Consider the following 24294-nt stretch of genomic DNA (forward strand, 5'->3'; position numbering starts at 1 on the left):
CCCACAGGCATGGCTAAGCATGGGTGCTCATGATCCTGTCATTAGTGTACTGGGATAAGATTGATAATTTTATGGAGTGCATCAACAAGGTCAAAATTGGAGGAGAAATACTATTGTGTTGTACTGTTGTAACACGATTATTATATTACCTACATTACAATTGCTTTTTTTGTGGTGATTTATGAATTTTCTATCCACTGTAGTGGTGAAAATAGAAACATCCTGCCACTGATATACTGGCTTTAATTTTCTGAACGTCTACTACCTACAGGTCATTTTAAGTGTCTATCCTTTTTTCAAATAATCTAAATACTACAGTCTGATTACAGTTAACGTTGCAATGTTAAGCACTGGGTCAGGATGTCACGGCTTTACCAACAGCACTGGGTGTGGAGTGGAGCTTTTTGGCTACTTTAGGTACCAAAATGTTTTTTCTTTTTCTAGAAGGCCTTCAATTCACATATCCTCTTCCTCCCCAGTGTTCCACAGTTGAATACAGAAAAACATAACTCAATCTAACAACTGTAAAAATAATAAGCAATGAATGACACAATCTCATAGTTTCTGACTGATTTTTATCAAAAATAGCAACATTTTGTAATCAACAATTTGCGTTCACACAATATTTTAAAATCAAAGACTAAAAAACAAATGTAAAGCATAAGCAAGCCTTACCAATTTAAAAACTGTGCAAATTATTTTCCCCTCTATAAAGCAGGACATTTCAAATCATGTTTTAGTCATGAGTGTGATTTCTCTCTGCCAGGCAGATGATATTTGATGATTGTCCTTGTGTCCAAAATGCTGTCCCAAGGCTCACCTGTATATTTCCTACATCCACAGAATACATACAAGTTAAAGCTACCAGTGCAGCTTACCTGTGAGCTACCACTCAATCTATAGCTATCAGCATTGTTAGCACTGTCAATCTAAACTGTTCTTTCTGGGAAGCAGTGGGACTCCTGGTCTGTTTGAGTTCAGCTCTGTGGAGCCTGTGATTAAACCATGCAAAGTGAATTTAGGTGCAACTGGCGGCCCGTTACACTTAACAGGCTGAAGAAGCTGCTCGAGTACTGTGTTCCTCTTTTTCAAGCGGTTCTTTTTTCTTGAGCGGCTGTTTGCAGTGGGAAGAGGATCACAGAGGCGGCTACAGGAGGTGATGCCACAAAACGAAGGCTCGTCTGATTGCGAGGAGTCATCAGAGCTTTCCTCTGCGGGAGAGTCCCCGAAAGAGAAGGGTGGAGGGCCAGGGCTTCGAGGAGGCAGCTTTAAGTCCAGATTGTGAGGACAGTGGTGGTTACCCTGCAGTCCACCATTGGGGACTGCCTTAGTGGAGAGTGAAGCAGGAGGTACCGTCTCCGGCTTTTTGATGGATTTCATTTTACAACGCTTTTTCTGGAAGGACATACAGAGAATTTGCTTATTTAAAAAACTGTTTCACCAATAAGAAAAGGTTACACACAGTCAGTAAGCTACATAATTTTTATATTTTTGCCTTCAGACACCAGAATGTAGAGTTTTATCTTTGCATCAATGGGTTTAATAATTTCTGTATTAACTGTTTAGAAATTGCATCCATTTTTTTATATACTCCTCCATTTTAACAAAATTAAATATTATTGCACAACTCAAGAATTAGGACTATTTTTAACGCTGAGAAACTTTGCAGTCAATGACTGCCTGAGGTGTGAAACCACGGTTAACACCAAATGCTGAGTTTCCTTCCTTGAGAGGCTTTACTAGGCCTGCTTGTTTGAGGATCTTTCTCAACTGGGTTACAATAAAGTGACTGACTATGGAATTTAAGAATATTCTGCCAATGTACCAAATTGCTGATTTGTAGACCCAAAGTTTCTCCTTGATATATATCCTTTGTTTTTTTTAGACCTAATGAGAGCTCCTTTTACTTGCATCGGCCCCTTTTTGACCACATACCATCCCATAAACACCTACCAAATGCCAATATTCAGACACTTACAAACATGTGGACTCAATTCCAGACTTTTATCTATTTTAACTGTCATGAAATAACTAAAAAACTGGCCACAACTGACCATCAAACTGTTTATCAGGCAACTTTTGAGGCTATGAAAATGCAAGAACTATGTAAAAAAAAAAAAAGGACATATCTAAACAGTTAATGTAATAATTTTGTTAAACCTCTTGAAGAAAAGATGAAAGTCTAAACTTTAGCCACATCTCAATTGCTTAATTTCAAATCCACTGTACAAAGGGAAACACACATAAATTGTGTAATTGATTTATAAGGTTTATACTATAGATTGTGTTCGAGTTTAAAATATTTAAGTCAGAATACCTTTTTATTTCCAGTTGAATTCCGTCTAGTTTCAACATCATATGCTTCAATTGGACCTGTAAAAAATGAGAAAACATCAACTGTATTACATCTTATTCAATAAAAACAGTTACTGTTATGGTTCTTGCCTACGAAGGCGTCAGATTTTAGAACACCTGTAGTTCTAGCTCCCATAGGACTACCTTATAGTTCCAACATTGACGTGTTTTAACAAATCAATAAGGAAGTTTTCCAATTTCTTGTTGTTCATATATTGTTCAACATATTTACTTATCAACTCCCAAATCCCCAAGTATCCAGGACATGGTATCTGTTGCTCCTGAGAATCTTCTCCTTACTATATAACTGCAACATAACTGTTTCTAATCATAATCCTATAAAATTTAAATTGCGTTTTTACCTTCGGTGGTTGCAATTTGCAGGGATGACTGTGAAAACGGATAGGACGCTCTGCGCTTTGGGTTCAAATTTTCATAATCAGGAGACTCCCTATGAAAAAAAACAAAAAACAACAGCAAGTCTGGATTAGTCTTAATTAAACCCAGCTGAAATAAAACACATTTAACCTTTGAGTAAATCTATGTAAGTCCCAAGGTTCACCTGTCGAGGCAGCAGTAGCTGTAGGAGTTTGGGATGTATGTGTTAGGTTCTGTCATGACATTCGCATGGGACATGCGGCGGTAATTAACGCCAATGAAAATGCAGATGAGCAAGCCGAGGATCACAGACAGCAACAGGTAGCTGTGCCTGTCAGAGACCTATACAAAACAGCATCACTTAGTAATAGTTCACCTATTAACATATAACACAATATATACTGTTCAAACACGTACATATACAGTAGTTTTGTTAATGGAAATGGGTCCATACCTCTCTCTGTAGCTGTCCCACTTGCAGTGACAGGTTAAGTACAAGCTGGGTCACATTTTCCAGTTGCCTCTGCAGTAGGTTAATGGATTCAGTCTGTTTCTGATCCTGCAGGAAGAAAAGACAAAGGAAAAATCAGTCAAGTCCATTGAAACTTTGACCTAGTTGATGAAGCAGATTCACATAGCACTTTAATCCTTTTAAAGAACCAGTCCACATTTAGCTGGTTTACGAGCCCAAACATTACATAAACCAGAAGGTTCAGGTTTCTAATAAATGGCATGGAAATCATTGATAGGACAACTGACTTCACCATTTAGGTGTTGAAATAACTATGGAAATCTATGGTATAATATTAATAAAAACTTGCAGACAATGATAAAATAATCAACCTTGGATGGTACCTCCATATCATGCCACCCTATCATTCAAAATTTTCCCATCACATTATGCAACCTTGATGTTTGATGTCTTACGCCTTACTTCTCGAGGTACTTTATAAACAAAACAGCAGCAAGAAGTAGTTATTCATTGTGCTGACCTGTTCTTCAGCCATCCTTGAAGTGTTCTGGAGTTTAATGATGGTTTTGTTAAAAGCCTTTTGCATCTCCTCCATCTGCTTTCGATATCTATGAAAAGACAAAAGGATGAACCGAAAGAAACAAGCAAGTAGGATTGAAATGAAAATGCAAGAAGCTAACACACGCAAACATGATTGCTTCTCTTTCAGCTTAGTAGTTACCTTTGACTGAGCTGTTCCAGGTAACGGCCGCTGAGGGACATGTTCACCTCCAGAGCTTTGATCCGGTTGTTTAGCCTCATGAAGACCGACTCCTTCTGGTTAGAGCTGTGGCTCGGTGCCTCAGTTAAGACAGGAATTTCAGCGTAGAAGTCAGAAGAAGGTGGCTGCACTGGTTGAGCATTACTAGATGTTTCTGATTGATTGTTGCCACTGTGGCCTTCATGTGGAGGTTCCTCTACCAGCTCCTCATTTTTAGGTTCTGCCACACCTGAAACTACCTCTAAGGGTTCTGTTCCAGGGACGGCTGTTGGGGTTACAACTGGAGCTGTGTCCTTGCTTGCAGTTCGTTGGACAAAGGACTGATCTGTTAAGGTTGACTGAGAGGAAAATGTTGCCTGATCCATCGTGCTAGTCATCATACTAGGAGTCAAAGTGCTATTTTCAGTTGTAGAGTTCGCTACTAAAGATCCAGACACCTGAACCTGATCCACATCATCACTTTGGGTAGTTAAAACTGGGGTGGATGACAGTTCCATATGAGAAGTGAGAACGGGAGAGTTTTTGTCCTCCACTGGTTTATTTTTGTTCTCCTCATTAAGCTTCACATCAAAACTCTCAACAGCTGAAGGGTCCAGAAAATCCACAACATCCGTGGCTCTAGAGGCGGAGGTGTCACTGGATGCAAGTGTCACCAGGGCTGAATTAAGACTTGGTGCAAGATGCAGAGATCCAGCATCAAGCTCAGGTTTACTCTCAGGAAAAGATGGATCAACCACTACAGAAGCCTCCACGGAAGAGGTTCTCTCAACAGTCCCAGTGTGGGGTACTTGCGTAAAGGATGAAGTGGTCACTGAAATGACTGGGACTGAGGTTTCTGTTTTGCGGAAAATGCCAGGTTGAGCCTGTGATTCTTGAGATTTCTTGTTTGTCTTTTTCTTCTGATGAGGTGAAACAAGAATGCAGCTCTGCAAGAGGTACTCTTTAAGTGAAATAACACAAGAGCAGGAATGAGGAGTGTGCTCCCGACACTCCCTCACTCCCGAGTACTGCTGATCTTGTGGAGCCTTCACCCTCTCCTTTTCTGCCTCTTGTGTTACAGGGCTGGAGGTCTTGTCTGACCCATCTGACTCATCCCCAGGCAGCAAAGTAACAATCTGATCTTCTTTATTAGCTGTCGTCTTGATGGCATCTGAAACTGACAGTGTTGCAGTTTCTGAGAGTGGGGTGTTGAGGACAGGAGCTGTCGGACCTGTCTCACTACCTTCCGTCATTGACGGGGTCTCGGTAGGCTTTTTTAAATCCAGCTGGTCTCCTTCCAAACTCTCTGTCCTGAATAATAAAGGAAAAGAAAATTAAAGAAATTTAGTATCCAAAAGACTTGTCTAAACAACACATGATACTGTCTCTTTACCATGTATTTCGTTTTTATTAGCAAATAGCAGCATTCATTAATGTACTGGAAAACTGAGCAGCATTTCCCACATGGAATATACTTTGGTGCGTGCAGTATATAAACAGCTGCTTGCATTCATTTGCAGAGCCCTTTGTAAAAATCTGTCCCAGGAGATTGAAGTTATCTACTATCAATTATCTAGTAGTGGACAGTTCCCTCTCACTCTACCACGAGAGCCCTGTACTGAAAATCAGTAAATGCAATGGATGCTAGATGGATGAGAAAGGGAAAGTCACCAACCTACTAACCCTCCCCTCCATCTATCCTAATGTTGGTAAGTGAAATTTAATGTTCTACACGAAATTTACAGTATTTTGGATTAAATATCAAAACATCAATGTTATTTCATTTATACCACATCTGTCTGTCAGGTCAAAATGGACCAGCACCAGAATGTACTGAAATATGCACAGGTGTTGGAGCTCTTCTTCGAAAAACCCGGGAAGCACTTCATCTTCCTTACTCTTTACTAAAGGGTAGATGAAGGGCAGGGTTAGTATGTAGGATCTATGAATTGTGAAATAAAAAAAAAAAAAAAAAAATACATCAAAATTTGTTTGTTGTAGGGTATGTTTGTGTTAGCAGGTAATGCTAGTCACTTCCACTGGCTACAACTGCAAGTATATTTCAGGTCTGTGGGAAACACTGCTGAGTAAGCAATACAACTTTGCGTACTACTAGCGCCTATTAATATTGGTTATTTTATGTCCAACATTTTGATATATCGAAATGTCTATAAATGATCAAATGTTTTTTAAACAAACCTTCTTAGGTACTTACACAATCTTGGATGACACTGAGGAAACTGTCTGAACAGTATCTCCTGCTACAGTCTCAGTCCCATTTAAAGGCAGTGAGGAATAATTGCCTGTTGAACACAATGTAAAAACATTAATGATCTAATTACTAATTCATTTTCAAATTGTGCAACATGTACATTTGGAAGTTTTTAATCGGCAAAGTGGGCATTGGTAGGCTTTCCACTTGCCATGGTGGATGACCTTCATGTCTTAAAAAAAAATAAAATAAAATAAATGAGTGTTGTTACTTAATTATCTAATGCTATGTATTTTATTTAGTTAAAAAAAACAAAACAAAAAAAACAGGTTTTGTTCTGTACTGTTAGCCAATTCCCGCCATCTCTCCACACAAATACTCATTCTACTTGTGCTTGTACTATTACTTGTTGACATTAAAACCTGCAGCCACACCAGTTCTCTGCAGATACTGTATATGCGAAAACCCCCTGGTGGACATCATGGATCATCTGTAGCTGCAGGTTTGTCTGTGTGTGTATAAAATTACCTCCACTCTGAGCGCCATCTTCTGGATTTCCGCCCAACACGTTAGCAGCAATGTTGTTCACCATATTAATGATGGCATCTGTAAACAAATACATAATACCTTTCTTAATAGGTAAATGACTCCACAAATATATTTTTCAGTACACAGAAATATTTCTAAGTTTTATATCTGTAGACCGACAAACATGTACTTACACATGCATACATCTGCGCATGCGGAGTGCTAAAATCATCCAGTTTTCTATTACAGCATTATAAACTAGCTACATATTTCATGCCACATCCCTGACTATGCAGGACTTCAAATCTAAAATATATTTAACCAAATGTGTGTAATCATGCACAGCTGTAATGGGCTTATCAGATTTCCCTCAGCAGATGCAGTGTAGTTAAATTCATGCATTGTACCATTGACAGTAATTTAACATTCATGTAACTGGTTGTAATTGTGGGAGACATCTCACAGGCTGCAGGTACTGCCTATTTAAAGGTTTATAAACCAATTAAAGGGAGGTTCACAAATGTCGAGTGGTTTGTAAAAGGAGATCAATTAGTCCATAAATAAATGTAAAATTAAGAAATATTTCCTTGTCTTATATAAAGTGCATTTGTGAATCACAAGACATTTATTTGTGAAATATGAAACTGATCTGACTCCATAGAGATACTACACGAGAACTCACCCGTAGCAGACCCAATCAGATTCTTTGAAGATTTGTCATCAGAGGGAACATATCCATTAGGATAATCTGCAGGTTAAAGAAAATAAAAATAAAATTACAGACTTTTACTTCAGACGTTTGTACGTTTATAATACAAGGAAATCTGAGTATCAGAGACTATGACTGTAATTAACTAGAATAAGTTTCCTAAATCGATTGACAGCACTAATAAGAAATAGGCTGAAATGTCTAGTGATAATTTAAAAAGCCGATTCTCACCATCATCCTCCTCCTGTAAGTTGGGTCTCTCAGGCGGCTCAATATTCAGCTCGTACTCCTCCATCATACTTGTGCCAAAAACCCTTAACACATAAAACAGTGACACGTATATACACACACACACATTATAGATTATACATCATATATATTTAAAATATTTTAATACTGTATATATAATAATATAAATACTATAAGCTCTCTTTCTCTTTTTATTTATTTATTTTACCTGAGCAGGCTGAGAGGACAGAAGTGCTCGGACCCAAAGTGTGACAACAGCTCCACCTACAGTCATGCAGAAATGTAAGGACAAGAATAAGCATTGGACACTTTAAAACAGAGTTCTTCAAATCCAGTCCTGGAAATCCATCATCCAGTACTGTTGTGTGATTCTTCTGCTTAAACACAGCTGAATAAATGACAGTAATCTGTTAATTATCAGGTTCAGTGGGTGTGCTTGGGTGTGGGTGAATTAAACCTCTGCTGGACCTCCAGGACTGGATGTGAAGAGAAAAGTAGGTTTTCCAGATTTATATTACTAAATAAGTATAATATTGTTTATTTTGTAGGGTACGGAAAATTAGTTAGTTAAAATATTATATGATGGGAAAATCAGGAGAAATTCTCTCAGCCACTTTAATGAATGCTGATCACCTGATTTGCATAATCAATACAAGAGGAAAAACTAATCAACACCATTCACCACCAGGGTTATACACACCTGTATATCTCAATCCCATGACATATAGCAAGTAAGTGCAAGTTTGTTAGTTACAGTTAGTTAAAAAGAGCACACACACATTAACTTTTCCTTAAACAAGAACAAATCTGCTGATGGACATTTAAACACAAGCTCATCTCATCCAGTACAAACACAGTTAGTCAGGCTTTATTCTAAAGAAATCAGCAGGTGGCGCTCTTGAGGTTTGTGTATTAGAGGTACACATACAAGTATGTTACAATATTAGGAATTAGAATTTAAATCATTCACATAAACTGTCTCGATACCACACAAGTGTTACTGATTCTGATAATTTGATCCACACCACATAACAGTACTGAGCTGCACAGGTTCAGAACCTCATCTGGACACTATATTTCACACACAACCATCGATTTGATGTGAAATGCGGCATCATAAAAGTGTGGTGCAGTCAATAATCCACTGAGGTTCTACTGTGACGGACAGCACTGTAGTACTGAGCACCGTTAATATTCTCACCCAATCGATCAAGCACATCTGAGGAGAAAAATGCGAGCTAACCTTAATGTACTTGGTGAACATCTGACGCAGAGGAGAAAACAGGGAATTACAGGAGAAAGAGAGACACAGTTGAGAAAACAGTTTGCTTACAATTTAATCTGGTTCATTAGAGTTAGCATAGAATCAATAAAAAATATTTAAAAAGAGAGAGAAAAAAATAAAAACAGAAAGAAAGAAAGCAATGCTGAGTAGCAGGATAAAAGAAATGTGGATTAAATCCTTAAGTCATGCATTAATCAAATTAAACATACAGTGGAACCTCGGATTACGAGTAACGCGGTTTATGAGTGTTCCGCAAGACGAGTAAAGATTTTTAGTACATTTTGAATTGAAAAGCGAGCATTGTCTTGGTTTACGAGCACCGAGTATCATGTTCCACGCATGCGCTTCTTGTTTTGACGACGAGTGTCACGTGATCACAACTGAGCCAACGTTTTTTCTCTCTCTTAGGGTCTTAGTGATCGTCTCTTACTGGTATAATCAACATCCGTGCACACGTGTACTGTTTACTACAACACTGTGACCCTGTGTGTGTGTAAAACATTTTATTTTATGTTCGGAAGCGCGTGTGTACAGCGTGTGTACTGTTGCTTATAACACACGTGTGTGCGCGTGAGTAAAGCAAAAGCAATTCTCAATACAGGTTAAAATGAGGTTAAAAATCTATTTTCTTTCTTAACGCGGTGTGCGCGCGCGCGAGCGTAATTTGACACTGTGCCGGCTATGTGTGTGTGTTTGAAGCCCCCTTCACAAACACACACGTGCACAAAAATTAAGGCGAGAGAGACACACTCTCCTCTTCGAAAAAATTCTGCTCTGTCGCAAATCTTTTCAGAGGTGAGGTGCTGGGTCATTTGTTTGTTTTTTTTACTTTACAGCAGTGATTCTGTTAGTTTACACTCACACGAGTGTCATTAGCGATGTTTATTGCTAATTTTCAGATAAAACAGTGTAGTGGGAGAGAGAGGTTGATTTATGACCACTGTTTACAGAAGTGTAGTCCAGTGCAGGAGATGCATTGTGGGTAATGCAGTCCAGTGTGTGTGAACGCGAATGTGAGATTTAAGTTAGGATATTAAGCCTGAGTTTTGTTCTTCAGTAGTTTTTTTAGTTGGATATAAGTGCAGGATCCACCCGAAAGTTTGTACTATAACCTGACAATGCAGCAAATAAAAGAACGCGCATCGACCAGTTTGTCCTTCTCATCATTACCATCATCGTGGGCAACATTAAAATAAAGCGGAGAAGCTTTAATAATTTGAAGGAGAACAACAGTCTTTCCGTTAATGTGCGTGTGTGTTGAAAGAGAGAAGAAAGTTCTAAAGTGTAAGATGAGAAGGAGGGGAAACACTTATCTTTTTTGAAAGGTAAGGTGCAGGTTAATTTGTTTTATTTTTACTTTATATCTTATATTTACTTTATTATTTTTATGTATTTATTTTTTTGGGCTGTAGAACAAATAATTAAAGTTTCCATTATTTCTTATGGGAACATTAAATTTGGTTTATGAGTGTTTTGGAACACAAGCCCACTTCCGGAACGAATTATGCTCGTAATCCGAGGTTTCACTGTACGACTAATTCATTAATTTTCCACAGTATTATTTTACCCAGATTGAGAACAGTAAAACAGGATATAAATTTCACACTCATCTTGAACATAAAACCTTTTGACATTTGATCTGATAGCTGTCTAATCATCTCAGATTTTGCACAGACAATATTAAATCTGTCTCACATACTTTACCTTGACATATTTGGCATATAAATGCTCGTCTAGTGGAAAACTCTGGACCGTGCGCTCGTCCCGGGCATGAAAGGTCCCAAGCTTGGCCCATTTGTTGGTTGGGTATCTGTGGACAAACAAGAATGCTTATATGCACCCATTAACTCAGAATATTTAAAATGCATGATAATTAAACATCAATGCAGGTTAGAACTGCATGGATAAAAGAACAAAGAAATGCATTAGTCTTGTTACTGTTTTACTGAATTAACCAAAATTGAAAAAGTCAAATCAATTTTAATAAGATCTAATATTTGTAACCTCGTGTCCGTGCTTTATGGTGCCGCCAGTGTGACAAAGGGTCGAACCTGTTCCAGTGCTGTATACTGGCTACCCTCTATATTTAATCTCTATACTGAGAAATCTTAACTCCACCAACACCAGCACAATTTACTGCACCAGTCCTATCAGGATATTCTCAGTAGGTTGTAAGTCTGGTTGTAACTCATGTTACAAAGAAGCAAGAACCTCCTCTATCATGAGATCTTTCTAGTCTGAAAGAAAAACTGAAGACTCCTTCCATTAAAACTAAATAAAAGTCTGCTTATAAAAAAAAAAAAAAAAACCTTCTTTTTATACTGTATGGAACATTTGCTGTACACCGTTACAATAGCAATAATAACGATTTAGAACACGTGCATTAAAATAAACCATAGCCATTGCCAAAGCCGCTGCTATAGAAATAGAAAATTGACCAGCACCATCTAACCAATCAGAATCAATCAAAGGTGAATAAATGATGAATAATCAGAAAAAAAGCACAAATACTAGAAAGAATGAATACTGGAGTAGTTTTGCTTAACATATATTTTGCGTTTTTGTACTATACTGTATCTAGACTCTCAGACACACTTACAAGTGAAAGGATGAAAAGTAACTAAATGGATAAAGGACTACTAAGAGGCACAGTTACAGGCACAGATATACCCCGAACATATGACGTAAAAATCTCATGTCACACACATCCAACAAACCAGACGTTCTCATGCTCTGACCTGTCACTGATCGAGACTAGAAAGTCTTTGGGGGTCGAAGAGAAGAGCTCAAAATTGGCAATGTCCAGCTGCTTCACCTGAATGGGCTGACACAACTCAATGACAAACCTAGAGGTGCACACAGAGGAACAGAATGGGTGAACTTGAAGAAAAGGTGGAAATGTGAGTGTTGGGTGAGGAAAAGGTGTGATGGAGAGACGGGAGGAGAAAAAGAAAACAGGAAGAAATATCAGAGTGAGGGAGAAGCTGAAGTATGTCTAAGGGTTTGTTCTTTACCCTGAATCAGTGTCTTGTATTTGTAATATACAGTACAAGTGAACGTGATCCCAACCTAATACTTCTACACAGTGTAGTTCATAAGCAGCGCATGCAGTCAATGGGTTCGTGTTTGGCTTACCATATCTTATTGCTGCAGGGGTTCAGCATGTAAACATCAACATTCTCCATCAGGATGGCAGAAGTGCTCTAATGGAAAAAGCATAAAGACACAATTAAGTATTATCCCAGCTCAAGAACTTTGAAAATGAGTTAGGAAACATCCTGTCTGCGCTATTTTGCAGTGTGTAAAACTGTAAAGGCTCAAAATCTCCATACGCATCTACAAACAAAGATATAAGGGGGAAAACTCCCTCTTTTTTGTTGCACCAAATCATATAAGAAGACCAACACGCCCTGGATTGTTGTTCGGCTCTGCTGTTCTCTGGGGCGGGGCTTAGCACTAGCTCATTTACATAGACACTAAAACAATGCATTTGGAGGAGGCGGAAAATAGAGGTGGAAACAGCATTATCTGAGGGGTGTTACAGCAGGAGTTTTCACAAACACACTTAAAATGACCTCCAGTAGAAGACCTACAGTAACGATTACGCAAATGGTAAAATATGGGCCCTTTAACTGCCTTCTTTTCATCAACATTATTATAGGAGTACTGCTTTTTGGAACCAGTAGGTACAGAGCCATAGAAAAAAGTATTTGCACTTGTTAATTTGTTAAATCCAACTGAGATTCAGTGGCATGACCTTAAACAGGTTAGAGCCTCCAATGAGGCTGAATTAAAACAGAGAGGGCCAAAATTCCTCCAAATCAAAGACTCATTGCTGGTTATTGAAAACACATCTGGGCCAGGGGTAGCTCAGTGGTTAAGGCATTGGACTACGGCTCGGAAGATCCCAGGTCCAAACCCCACAACCAACAAGTTGCCACTGTTGGGCCCTTGAGCGCGGCCCTTAACCCTCAACTGCTCAGATGTGTAATAAGATAAAAATGTAAGTCGCTCTGGATAAGAGCGTCTGCCAAATGACTAAATGTAAATGTAAAAACACTTGATTGCAGTTGTTGTCGCCAAGGATGGCACAACCAGTTATTAGGTATAGGGTGCAATTACTTTTTCACATAGTGCCAAGTAGGTTTGGATATTTTTCCCCCAATAAAGGATATTTAAAAACTGCATTTTGTATTTACTCTGCTTATCCTTGTGGAATATAAAAATTTGTTTGATAATCTCAACTATTCAAGTGTGAAAAAAAAACAAAAAAAAAAAACATGAAAAGGGCAAATACTGAAGGATCCGAAGATGTATTTATTTGCATGTTTAGGTTTCCTAAATATTCCTATAATAGCAATAATAAATGCTTTCTTGAAAGCTTAAAACTGATCAACATTTCACTCATGAGGGTGAGAATGATTTCAACAAAGCAAATTCTGTAAAAAAAAATAAAAAGTTCTTGTTATTGCTATTCAGTGCTCTCATGCAAATACACTACAGCAGGTTTGAATACCTTTGCTTCGGGATTTGAAGCCAGGATCTTAGCGCCACATTCCACTGAGGCGTAGTTTGTAGTCTTCTGCACTTTTTTAACAACACTAGAGCCCCCGTTAAAGGACGTGTGGGTGGTTTGACCTGGTGGAGTCGAGATAAAAACACGAAACAACATTAGCGTTCCGAGTAACGAGCTCTACACATTATGCATTACAACAGAATGTATTTCTAGGAAACGGATCATAAAATCTTATCAGACATGCACAGCTCTTACTTTTTTCATTCTCCTCCTCCATCATGATCTTCTTCCACTCGTCAAAAGTGGGAATGTCTTCTGCATCTTTGCTGGGAAGAGCTGGATCCGTCTCTGTTAATATTGGATCACTCTGTTGAATATTGCAATAGAGACACAGGTGTGTTTATCCACATTGCAGTGAAATCACAGCGCGGACATTAGAAACCATGGTGATGGATTCAAAGGGCGTTACTTAGCAGTTACAGCCAATTCCTATTCCAAACTTATATTATTATTATTATTATTGTGCTTCTGCTTCTACTATCATATTAGTAATGGGGATCATTTGACCAACTACTGCTATAATCTGACCTGGTCTTTCAGCATGCCGGAGGTGTTGGTTCCCTTGCTCGCCCGGCCTAAACTCGCCTTCATACTCTTCCCTGTTCCAGACGTGTTGCTGTTCTCTGAAACCATGGGAAGACTATGATAACACATGGAGAGAGAAGAAAACAAGGGCCTGGTTAAGTAAATTAATATGACTCGAGTACACAGAACAGTGAGTGCTATGTGATAAATAATAGATTGCAGTTTTAGGACTTTGGTCAGCATTTGTCTTGAGCTCTTTATTACATTTTTAAAAGATTAACAATAGGCTTCAGTTATGCATGGATTTATTCGCAAACCTTTTTGAATTGAGGTATTTATAAAAATCCAGTTCATTTGGAAAAACACAAGCATCCCATATTCCTCAGTTCAGGTAACTTATATAATATAAAAACACAAATTTGACAAGGTTCAAGTCAAACCGAGACTTTTAATTATGCAGAATAACAAAGCAAAGTTATGAGAGTAAAAACTTCCTTTTTTTTCCTCCATATAATATAAAGATTTTAAGAAAAATGAGTTTTCACTCGTTTATTTTATTGCTCTTTATATATGTTTCTTTTATGCAGAAATGTTTTCAAAAGCATCTTTTGCTTATGCCATATTTTTGTATGTGCACAAGACTTTTGCACAGTACTATAAGTAAAACAGCTGTTACCTTGCTGGAAAATATCATTTGTTCTGGTAACAAAATCTTATTGCCGTGGCTCAAAACATTGTGCATTTTAATGGTTTTCCCTGCTGCAGCTCAGCTCATGAAGAACTCAAGAGCTGGGACATGAGTTAATTAATTAGTTATCTTGATGTAAGGAATAGCACCTGTTGATGTCTGCGTCATATGAAGGGTTTTCTCCTGCATCACAGGCAGCAGTGGGAGAGACGGGACTGACCGGAGGGGAAGAGCAGGACTCATCACCGTCACTAAGGAGAAAGAAAGCACAACTGATTGTGAGGTGGAAACTCAAATATGTCGCTTGGACAGGTTTGTATACTGTTTAATGTGTAAATAGGTTGAAGGGAAAGATATTGAGCTTTAATAAAAACTCTTTGATTAACACCTGGAGCCTATCCCCGGAGACTTAGGGCACGAGGCGGGGCACAGCCTGGACTTAAATGACCATCAGTTACAACAGTTAGCCTAATCTACATGTCTTTAAACTGTGGGAGGAAACCCACCAAGCACGGGGAGAACATGCAAACTCCATGCACTCACAGACCCTGAGGCGGGAATCGAACCCAGACAGTAGAGGTGCGAGGCGACAGTGCTAATCACTACGCCACCGTTCTGCAACCCACCTAAACTTTTAATTATGAGACTAAGATAAATAAAAAACATCACATTGTTTAAATACTGTGTCTTTGTTTTATTCGTTTTGGTTACTTTTTAAATGTAAACGACATAATCAAAACTATTTTATTGGAAGATTAAACCTAATTACAAAATTTACATTTTTTTCCATAATAAATGACACCTCGCCAGTCAGGTGTGGTACCCTCATGGTCCAGTAGAGGGCCCGCACTTTGGCAAGGCAAGGCAAGGCAAGTTTATTTGTATAGCACATTTCATACACAATGGTAATTCAAAGTGCTTTACATAGAAGAAGAAAAACATGAAATGAAATAAAAGATAATAGCAATAAGACATTTTAACAAAAACTTTTACATTTCATTTGAAATAAAAATAAATGCAGTTTGCAACAAAACTTTAAACTAATTAAAATTTAATTAAAATAAAAATAAAAGACTAAGTAAAACTAATAAAAACATAATTTCAAATAAAAATAAAACAGTTTAAGAAATTAGATAAACATAAGATAGTACAGTCAGTTCGGACGTAGCACAGTGCTCATTGAATAAATGCACAGCTGAACAGATGAGTTTTGAGTCTAGATTTAAATGTGACTAATGTTTTAGCACATCTGATCTCTTCTGGAAGCTGGTTCCAACTGCGGGCAGCATAATGGCTAAAGGCGGACTCCCCTTGTTTTGTGTGAACCCTTGGTATTTTTAACTGACCCGAACCTAACGATCTGAGCGGTCTGTTAGGATTATATTCAGTAAGCATATCTGTAATGTATTTAGGTCCTAGGCCATTAAGTGATTTATAAACAAGTAAAAGTACTTTAAAATCTATCCTGAATGTTACAGGAAGCCAGTGTAAGGACCTGAGGACTGGTGTGATGTGATCAGATTTTCTGGTTCTAGTCAGAATCCTGGCAGCAGTGTTTGGGAAACACTAATCTAGACAACTTAAGGCGGATCGATGTGAGGTTTGATAGTTTATTGGATCTGCTGAAATATACAGTAAAATGAATCACCACCAAACACAAGTCAGAAGCCCTGCTTTGATTTTGATCTGGGGTCTGTGTGGAATGTTGCTTGTTCTCCCACATCAGTATGGGTTTCCTCCAGGCTCTCTTTTTCCATCTCACATTCCAAAAAGTTAGTTGTTAGCCGAATTATCTAGACCAAATGACCTCTTAGTTGTGGATGGACGAGTGTGTTTGTGTGTGGCCAAGATGTTGGAGGTTGGATCTCAGGAGCACCAGGCTGTTATTGATTAAGGCCCTTAAGTTGTATAAATAATATAAATGTAAGTGTAGGATGGACTCCTGTATGTAAATGTATAGCACGGCTCAGTCCACAGACTATAACAAGGCAAGATGGATGTTCCTGATATCTCATAATAAAGTTAAGCGCTGGTGTTACCTGCATGCGATTAGTCCAGCTGAGACAGTAGCAGTGGAGGACAGGTCCTCAGTGTCATCAACAGTCTCAGACACAGTTTCAGTTACAGACACAGCAGGAGGAGGGGGGACCTGTGTGTTCAGAGATCCAGCATCATCCTCAGGGTAAATGGAAGATTCAGGATGATGCTCAGGTATCGCCGGCTCCACGGGGGCCTCGTCAACCTTAATGTTCTGAGGAAGATCGGATTTATTAATATAATGAACAGAAGAATAGCAATGGGAGACAAATCTATATAAAAGTGAGTGTAGGAAGTACCTTATCGACATTGTCCTGTAGTGTGTATTCCTGAGTCTGTAGATCGTCTTTTGCGTCTGTCTGTGTTTGATGTTCTACAGTGGAAATGGCAGGAGCATCCTGAAGCAGATCCTGTTTAACAACCACATTACAGCTCAGGCTCCATAATCAAACACTATAGTAACAATTAGCAGCAACTATGTGCAAGTAAGATGTGTCCCGTAAGCAGGAATATTTTAATATGTTTTGTAATTTAAAGAACTAATTGTAAAACATTTTAATAGGAAAAAAGCGTCTGCCATGAAACATAAGAAGACACGAGAGAGAGTTCCCATCACGACTCGCAGACATTCCCACAATCAAACTATCCAATATGCAGAAATACAATCATATCTAGTTTTACCATTCAATAACAAAACTCTCCCCATTACATGACTCTCACCATGAATATAGCTGTATGGCATGGTGCTGAAAAAAGAAAGAAAGTAAGAAAGAAATAGAAAGCAAGAGAGAAAAAGAGAAAGAAAGAAAAAAGAAAGAAAGAGAAAAAAGAAAAAGAAGAGAGAGAGAAAAAGGAGAGAAAGAAAGAGAGTGAAAGAAAGAGAAAGCAAGAGAGAGAAAGAGAAAGCAAGAGAGAGAAAGAGAAAGAAAGCAAGAGAGAGAAAGGAAGAGAGAAAGAAAGAGAGAGAAAGAAAGAGAAAGAAAAAAGAGAAAGAGAGAGAAAAAGAGTGGAAGAGAAAAAGAGAGAGAGAAAGAAAAAGAGAAAGAAAGGAAAAAAGAAAGAGAGAAAAAAGAAAGAGAAAAAAGAAAGAGAGAGAAAGAAAGAGAAAAAAGAAAGAGAGAGAAAGAAAGAGAGAGAAAGAAGAGAGAGAGAAAAAGAGAAAGAAAAAAGAGAGAGAAAGAAAGAGAAAGCAAGACAGAGAAAGAGAAAGAAAAAAGAAAGAGAGAAAGAGAAAAAGAAAGAAAGAAAGAAAGAAGAGAGAAGAAAAAGAAAGAGAAAGGAGAGAAAAAGAGAAAAAAAAGAGAAAGAAAGAAAAAAGAAAGAGAGAGAAAAAGAGAGAGAAAGAAAGAGAAAGCAAGAGAGAGAAAGAGAAAGAAAAAAGAAAAAGAGAAAGAGAAAAAGAAAGAAAGAAAAAAGAAAGAGAAAAAGAAAGAAAGAAAGAAGAGAGAAGAAAAAGAAAGAGAAAGGAGAGAAAGAGAGAAAAAGAGAGAGAAAGAAAGAAAAAAGAAAGAGAGAGAGAGAAAAAGAACAAGAAAGAAAAGGAAAAAAGAGAAAAAGAAAGCACAGGATCTTTGCTGCATCATTTCATACAGAAGCTGTTAGAAAGCGATGTTACAAAATTACTGGTGATTTAATAAATACCCATGAAAGATTACTTATACATGGGATGTTCAAGTCAAACTGGGACTGGAATGAAATCTCTGGTGAATGAATCCATAAACCGATTAGCACTTAGAGAAGACTTTAAGTACGGTATGCTGATGAGACCATTAGCTGCAGAAAAAACATTTGAATGGTGCGAATGCTTTAAAGAAGGCTGCACATCCATGAATTACGATACAGGGCCGAGGAGCCCATCGCAGTCGCTCCCTGGAACACCAAATCCCTGAAAATTTATGCCGGGGAGGCCATGACATGATCAGACTTAAGAAAACTTTCTGCCTTGATGGTGTCCAAGCACTAGTAAAACACTGGGACAAGTGCATTAGTGTAGCAGGGGATTCTATAGAGAAATAAAGGGAGTTTTTCTGTTCTGTTATTCTCGGTTTGACTTGAACGCCCCTGGTACTGCATGATCATTTTCTGCTTCAAGTGCAAGTCTCTCGGGATGGAGCTTATTTGCCACACCACCTGCTTCACCACCCACATGGCCTTAACCACCTCCCTGTTATTGAAAGTGAATGAGGACAATAGACTAGAGGACAAGAGTCTCCCATGTGGGGGAAACCCTCAAGATGTAAAAATAATAATAATAATAAAAAAAAAATCTTTTTGTATTGTATTAACTGGTGGAAGAAAAAAAAAAAAGAGGTAACATGCAGTTAAAGGCCAGATTTAGCACTGCTTTAATATTTTACTTTTAAGCCACTGAGACTTCATGCTGCATGTTAACACTATATGTTAAATCTTCGTTAAATGTCAGATTATTACTGTCTGCCTCAAACACCACTCTATATTTAAATACAGGCATACTGAAGATATTTGCTGAAAATAATCTGAAAACTAAACACTGAGTATGATTAAACCCATTAAACTATTTAAGGAAAAGAGCGTACCCCGTCGTTTCCCCTGTTCTCCTCGGACTCGTCCTGCTCATTGGGGACGTCCGGTGCGGCGAGCGGCTGATTCTGGAGGTCGAGCTGATTCTGCTCTGTGCAGTGGCCATGATGAACAGGATGCCTGTGAACAGCCCATAATGCGTAGTTAAGCTATGATATAACACATACAGCTGTAGCTTTAATACTGCAAAGCAAACATTCCTGTGTAATATCACAAAATAATTCAAAACACCATTGATAATAACTATAGGTATATACAGTATATTTACTTTAAATTGATATTACAGATAGAAAACACACTTCTTCCATACTTCAGACCAGAATAATCACGTCACTATAACTCTCACTTGTGCAGCGCTTCAGCATTTTTCAGTCACAAATACATTAACAGTAAATCTAAAATAAATATCCACATAAATCGCATTTTTATGGATTTATAAATCGCTAATGCATGAATTAATAAATATCCAGAGATATAAAAATTATCACATATTTAAATAATCAAGCGTTAATACGTATATGAATAAATAAAAGGAATTACTATATAAACAACTAAAACTGTTAATACATTAATAAACAAATAAGCACTAATTGGTAAACATAAAATAAACAATAAGTATATAAACCCTCATATATGAATTAATGTGCGAGGGTTTACCTTAAACACACACAAACTACACAAACAAACACTTGAACAATTAAACAAAGACTGACTACAAATAAATAAACAGCTAAACAAATAACTAAAAATAAACACAAATAACAGCTAATACATAATATTTAAATAAATAAATAAATTAGAATATGTGAATACCTTAAACAAATATCTAAACTGTGATGGTACAGGCTTTCTGGATGTCCATTGATGATCCATGTTGTTCACTTCATCTGGTGTTGGAGTTGTTGTTATTACTGATCAGTGTCTTTAAACACTGCGTTCTTAAATTAAATAGTCATTTGTGTAATCTAATGTTTTTCTAACCATTATTTAGTTTAAAGATCCGTATGTTCCCAAATGTGTGTAACATCCCGATATAAAATGTGCCAATACTGCATTTCCTAGACTTTTTTTTTTTTTTTTTTTTACTGAGCACTGAAGCCCTGACCATAATAACACCATCACTGTAAAACACGGCCCAGGTTTCAGGCTCCTTATTTCAATAATACTGTATATGCAAATGAAAGGAACCTGATGAAATACAGGTTTGAGGTTTAAAAAAAACACACACAGCTTTCTCTTAATCAAACACTTATTAAAGGCGGCTCAGGCTCAGGCAGAACCCGAGACATGTGCCACACACTCACACAGCGCTCAATCCTGAAGCTGCACATAATCTTCATTCCAACAACACAAACGCAGCTGCTGTCGGGATTTTTTTTTTTTATTAATAATAATAATAATAATAAAGGAAGCTGTTGTGTAAGACAGGCATGAAGTCCAACTTGCTGTAAGGGACAGCGTCACTTGAACACGCGTGTCCTCCTGGCTGACCCTTGTCATCCCTGCCTGTGCCATAAACCACGTGATATTATCAGCTCACGTTTATTAATATGTAAACTCATTGATATGAGAGAAACGGATCCTCGCAGGTCAGTTATGTGAAATCTAGCAGATCAGAAGTAACATATAACGGAAAAAATAAATAAATAAATAAAAAAAAGGAATAGAGCGCTGCTTGATGCTTGGGGAGGCTAATACTTTTAGTTACAGAATATGCAGTGCATGTCAGGACATTGGAAATGCATGAGGGGAAACATGTATAATAATGCAGTAAGAAGATACAGAACATGACCTTCTGACTGGCAATAAATAAGTACTTATAGATAAGATAATAGACAAAACTGTGTGTGTGTGTGTGTGTGTGTGTGTGTGTGTGTGTGTGTGTGTGTGTGTTTAATGGTGACTTCATACTTGTACGTCACTTATTTCAAAATATTCAGTAAGAGATTGTGTGTGTGTATGTGTGTGTGTGTATGAGACAGCCATAACTAAAACGCATGGAGAAAACTTTGTCATACTTTTTTAATGTGGTCAGGTTTTCTATAATGTGTTACGATGAGGTATTTTTGGAAGGAGTCTCCAGTGTGAGCACTTACTGACAAAAGTCAAGCTGGAACTCAGTCTCCAGAATACCAAAAAAAAAAAACTTTTCTAAAACATGCTCTCTTTTGGTTTAATTTCAAGAGGGAGAGTAGAACAACGAGCGGATAAATCGGGCTGCACAGTTAATCGGGTAAAAATCTAAATCTAAATCACAGTATGGACCAATGCGGTTATCTAAAACAGAATTGTTTTAAGTTAATACACGCATAGGGAAGAATTTATATAGGGCTTGTCAGTAGTTTCATTATTTGTTTGTTTGTTTTTTTAATTAGGTGGTAAATACATTTTAGTACACATACTCCTAACAGTACCATTTGTGCGATTATTTGCTGTTCAGCCCAGGTAAATGTGTTTGAATACAAAATAGGACATTTAATAGTCACAGTTTAAATGGCTACCACGATATGTGTTTTTTTTTTTTTTACAAAATGTGTTTTTTTTAATGGTGCGGCCCTACTGATAAGGAAAGGAATATGATAACAGGAAGACAAAGTGTTTACTGTTGTTCCACAATGAAAAATGTAAATAAAAATTGATAAAATCCGATAACATTTCTTTTCATACCTCTATCTATCCTTAATCCTTATGACATCACTCTCAGACGCCTGAACCACCTCATCTGGCTCATTTACACACAGAGGAGTTTCTCATGGATGAGTAAGCTTCTCAAAAGCCATTTCAGCCGCTTGTATCCGAGGATCTTGTCCATTCGGTCATGATCCAACAGTCATGCCCATAGGTGAGGTTCGGAATGAAGATCAACCAGTAGATCGAGAGCTTTGCCTTTTGGCACAACTCTCTTCTCATCAGAACAGTGCGGTGAACCAAACGCAATACTGATTCTCCGGGCAACCTCACGCTCCAATGTACCCTCACTCGGGAACAAGACCCTGAGGTACTCGAACTCCTTCACTTAGGATAATCACTCGTCTTTCACACACTTATCCATGCAGTCCATCCATGCCTAATATTGAGAAGGTCTCCCATATATCACCAAAACAGTGATGCGTTGTGTGTTCCGTCACCTTTCCATCACAACCAGCTTTAACATTTTCATCAATTTGATCTACACTAGCGCTTCTATTGGGTCGGACTACGCAGGTCAGACTTCACTCCCCATGTGCATTAGTGAGCCATCGCCAGTTCACCGGTTTCCCTTCCGTGGATCACTTTTGGTACGTCCTGACCACTGCAGACCATGAACATCTCACAAGAGCTGCAGTTTTGGAGTCACTCTGACCCAGTCGTCTAGACATCACAATCTAAAATTGATCAAATCCTTTTGCTTGTCCATTTTATTTTTGCTTTCAGCACATCAGCTTCAGGATAAAAGGGTTACTTGCAGCCTAATACAGGGTGATTCACTCGAAAAAGGGCCTAGAATATTTTGTAATAACTATTGTTAGGACAAAGCAATCTGAACAAAACAATGTACAATGTGATCCTCAGTATATGGAGCTTCGAACAGCAGACAGGCATTGCGCCGTTTAACAACCTACCCCTTCAATCAGTTACTCATCAGGATAGTGGTGTACAGAAAACAGAGATCATGTCCAATATCGCATGTAATGAAATCGTTTGCACATACAGTACGTCAAGGTATTTAGTGTATTTTTTTTGGGTTATGGGTTACTATAGAATATCCAAGGCCTCTTTCAGGTGAATCACAATCTGAACAAAGTGTACATTATGTGTTAATAATATATCCCACCCACCGCACACCACTGTAATGAGATATTGCTGTGAGGAGGTCCACAGTGTGACAGCTACAGGACTGGGTAAGAGCATCTCCAAAACTGAAGATCCTATGGGATGTCCCTGGTCTGCATTGGTCAGGACATATCAAAAGTGTTTCAAGGAAGGAAAAAAAAAAAAACGGTGACCTTTGCGACAGACAGGGTCAGGGGTGGCCTGATGCACATGGGGAGCGAAGGCTGCGATCCAGTGCTACAGTGTAGATCAGACTGATGAAAAGGTTAATGGTGGTTGTGATACGAAGGGGTCAGGACACACATGATCATTAGTGTTTTGGTGGACCTACTCCATATTAGAGGGCTGATCAGTGTATATAGAGACAAGAGAGACACATTTACAGGATGTGTTATCCACATGATCACCACTACAGTGCTTGTGCTTCAGAATGTCACGTGCTGTCATCTAAGCTCATAACCCAGGCAAAATGAAAAGGCTTTCTAATGATTATTGTGATTAAGACACACTGGTGTGGTTAATAATCATTACTACACAGCTATAGGAGGCTAATATCAGCACTGCTGTTAGCAGGTGTCACTATATAACTCGACATGAGTTTCACCTACACTAACATGATCAACAACAATAATAATAATAATAATAATAAAGACTCACCAGTGAGACAGTAACACGACGCTCAGACACAGCAGTGCCGCGTTCAGCCTCTTCATCATCAGCCCAAAGTGCGCTGTAACATTGTTGCGTGTCTCCGGAAGTGACGTGGAACAAAAGTTACCCCCGAGTCGCGCGCTTCCACACGGCCGGTTACATTGTAGCCGAAACCAACGCACGCGATGTTACGTTGTTTCCACAGTGCGGAGCTTCAGCTTAGCCGTAGTGTCAGTGTTAGTGTTAGCCTTAGCTTTAGCATTAGCAGCGTTACGTGGACAAGTGAAAACAGCGCCGAGCTCCAGGCAGCTGACTGTTTGTGTACAGAGTCGCAGCCAATCAGGACAGAGCAGAGCTGTGACGTATGGTGGTAGGAGGGGCGTGTTTCAGAAGCGCACCTGCCCCCTTTAACCCCTAAAGTACGAATTCAAATCAAATTCAAATTGTATTTGTCCCAGTCAGACACAGCACGATATGCAGTGAAGAGCTTACACGACTGCCAGTGACCTACAAAAAAT

General features: G+C 38.3%; 1 protein-coding gene across 1 annotated transcript; it reads right to left on the minus strand.

Moving 5' to 3' along the window:
- On the minus strand, positions 1 to 24090 carry LOC128522120 (SUN domain-containing ossification factor-like). Its single transcript, XM_053495585.1, has 24 exons — positions 23783 to 24090; positions 19309 to 19432; positions 17053 to 17163; positions 16756 to 16967; positions 14866 to 14967; positions 14032 to 14143; positions 13699 to 13810; positions 13444 to 13565; positions 12063 to 12130; positions 11666 to 11773; positions 10632 to 10737; positions 8886 to 8906; positions 7851 to 7906; positions 7625 to 7707; positions 7367 to 7432; positions 6685 to 6762; positions 6160 to 6247; positions 3927 to 5255; positions 3726 to 3813; positions 3188 to 3292; positions 2918 to 3075; positions 2718 to 2806; positions 2318 to 2373; positions 1 to 1395 (listed from the first exon to the last, which is right to left on the minus strand). Exons 1-24 carry the CDS (start codon positions 23839 to 23841, stop codon positions 925 to 927), a joined length of 3924 nt encoding a protein of 1307 aa, XP_053351560.1. The 5' UTR covers positions 23842 to 24090; the 3' UTR covers positions 1 to 924.
- Positions 24091 to 24294: the final 204 nt, after the last annotated feature.

The sequence above is a fragment of the Clarias gariepinus genome, chromosome 1, assembly GCF_024256425.1.
Source record: "Clarias gariepinus isolate MV-2021 ecotype Netherlands chromosome 1, CGAR_prim_01v2, whole genome shotgun sequence".
Classification (NCBI taxonomy): domain Eukaryota; kingdom Metazoa; phylum Chordata; class Actinopteri; order Siluriformes; family Clariidae; genus Clarias; species Clarias gariepinus.

Excerpts from the sequence above, each read along its gene's own strand:
- LOC128522120 (XM_053495585.1), bottom strand. The coding sequence starts at position 23,841 with ATGATGAAGAGGCTGAACGCGGCACTGCTGTGTCTGAGCGTCGTGTTA. Across the intron at positions 13,811-14,031 it reads CCGGCATGCTGAAAGACCAG|AGTGATCCAATATTAACAGA; the intron begins GTCAGATTATAG and ends AATATTCAACAG. Across the intron at positions 6,763-7,366 it reads TCTGATTGGGTCTGCTACGG|ATGCCATCATTAATATGGTG; the intron begins GTGAGTTCTCGT and ends ATTTGTTTACAG.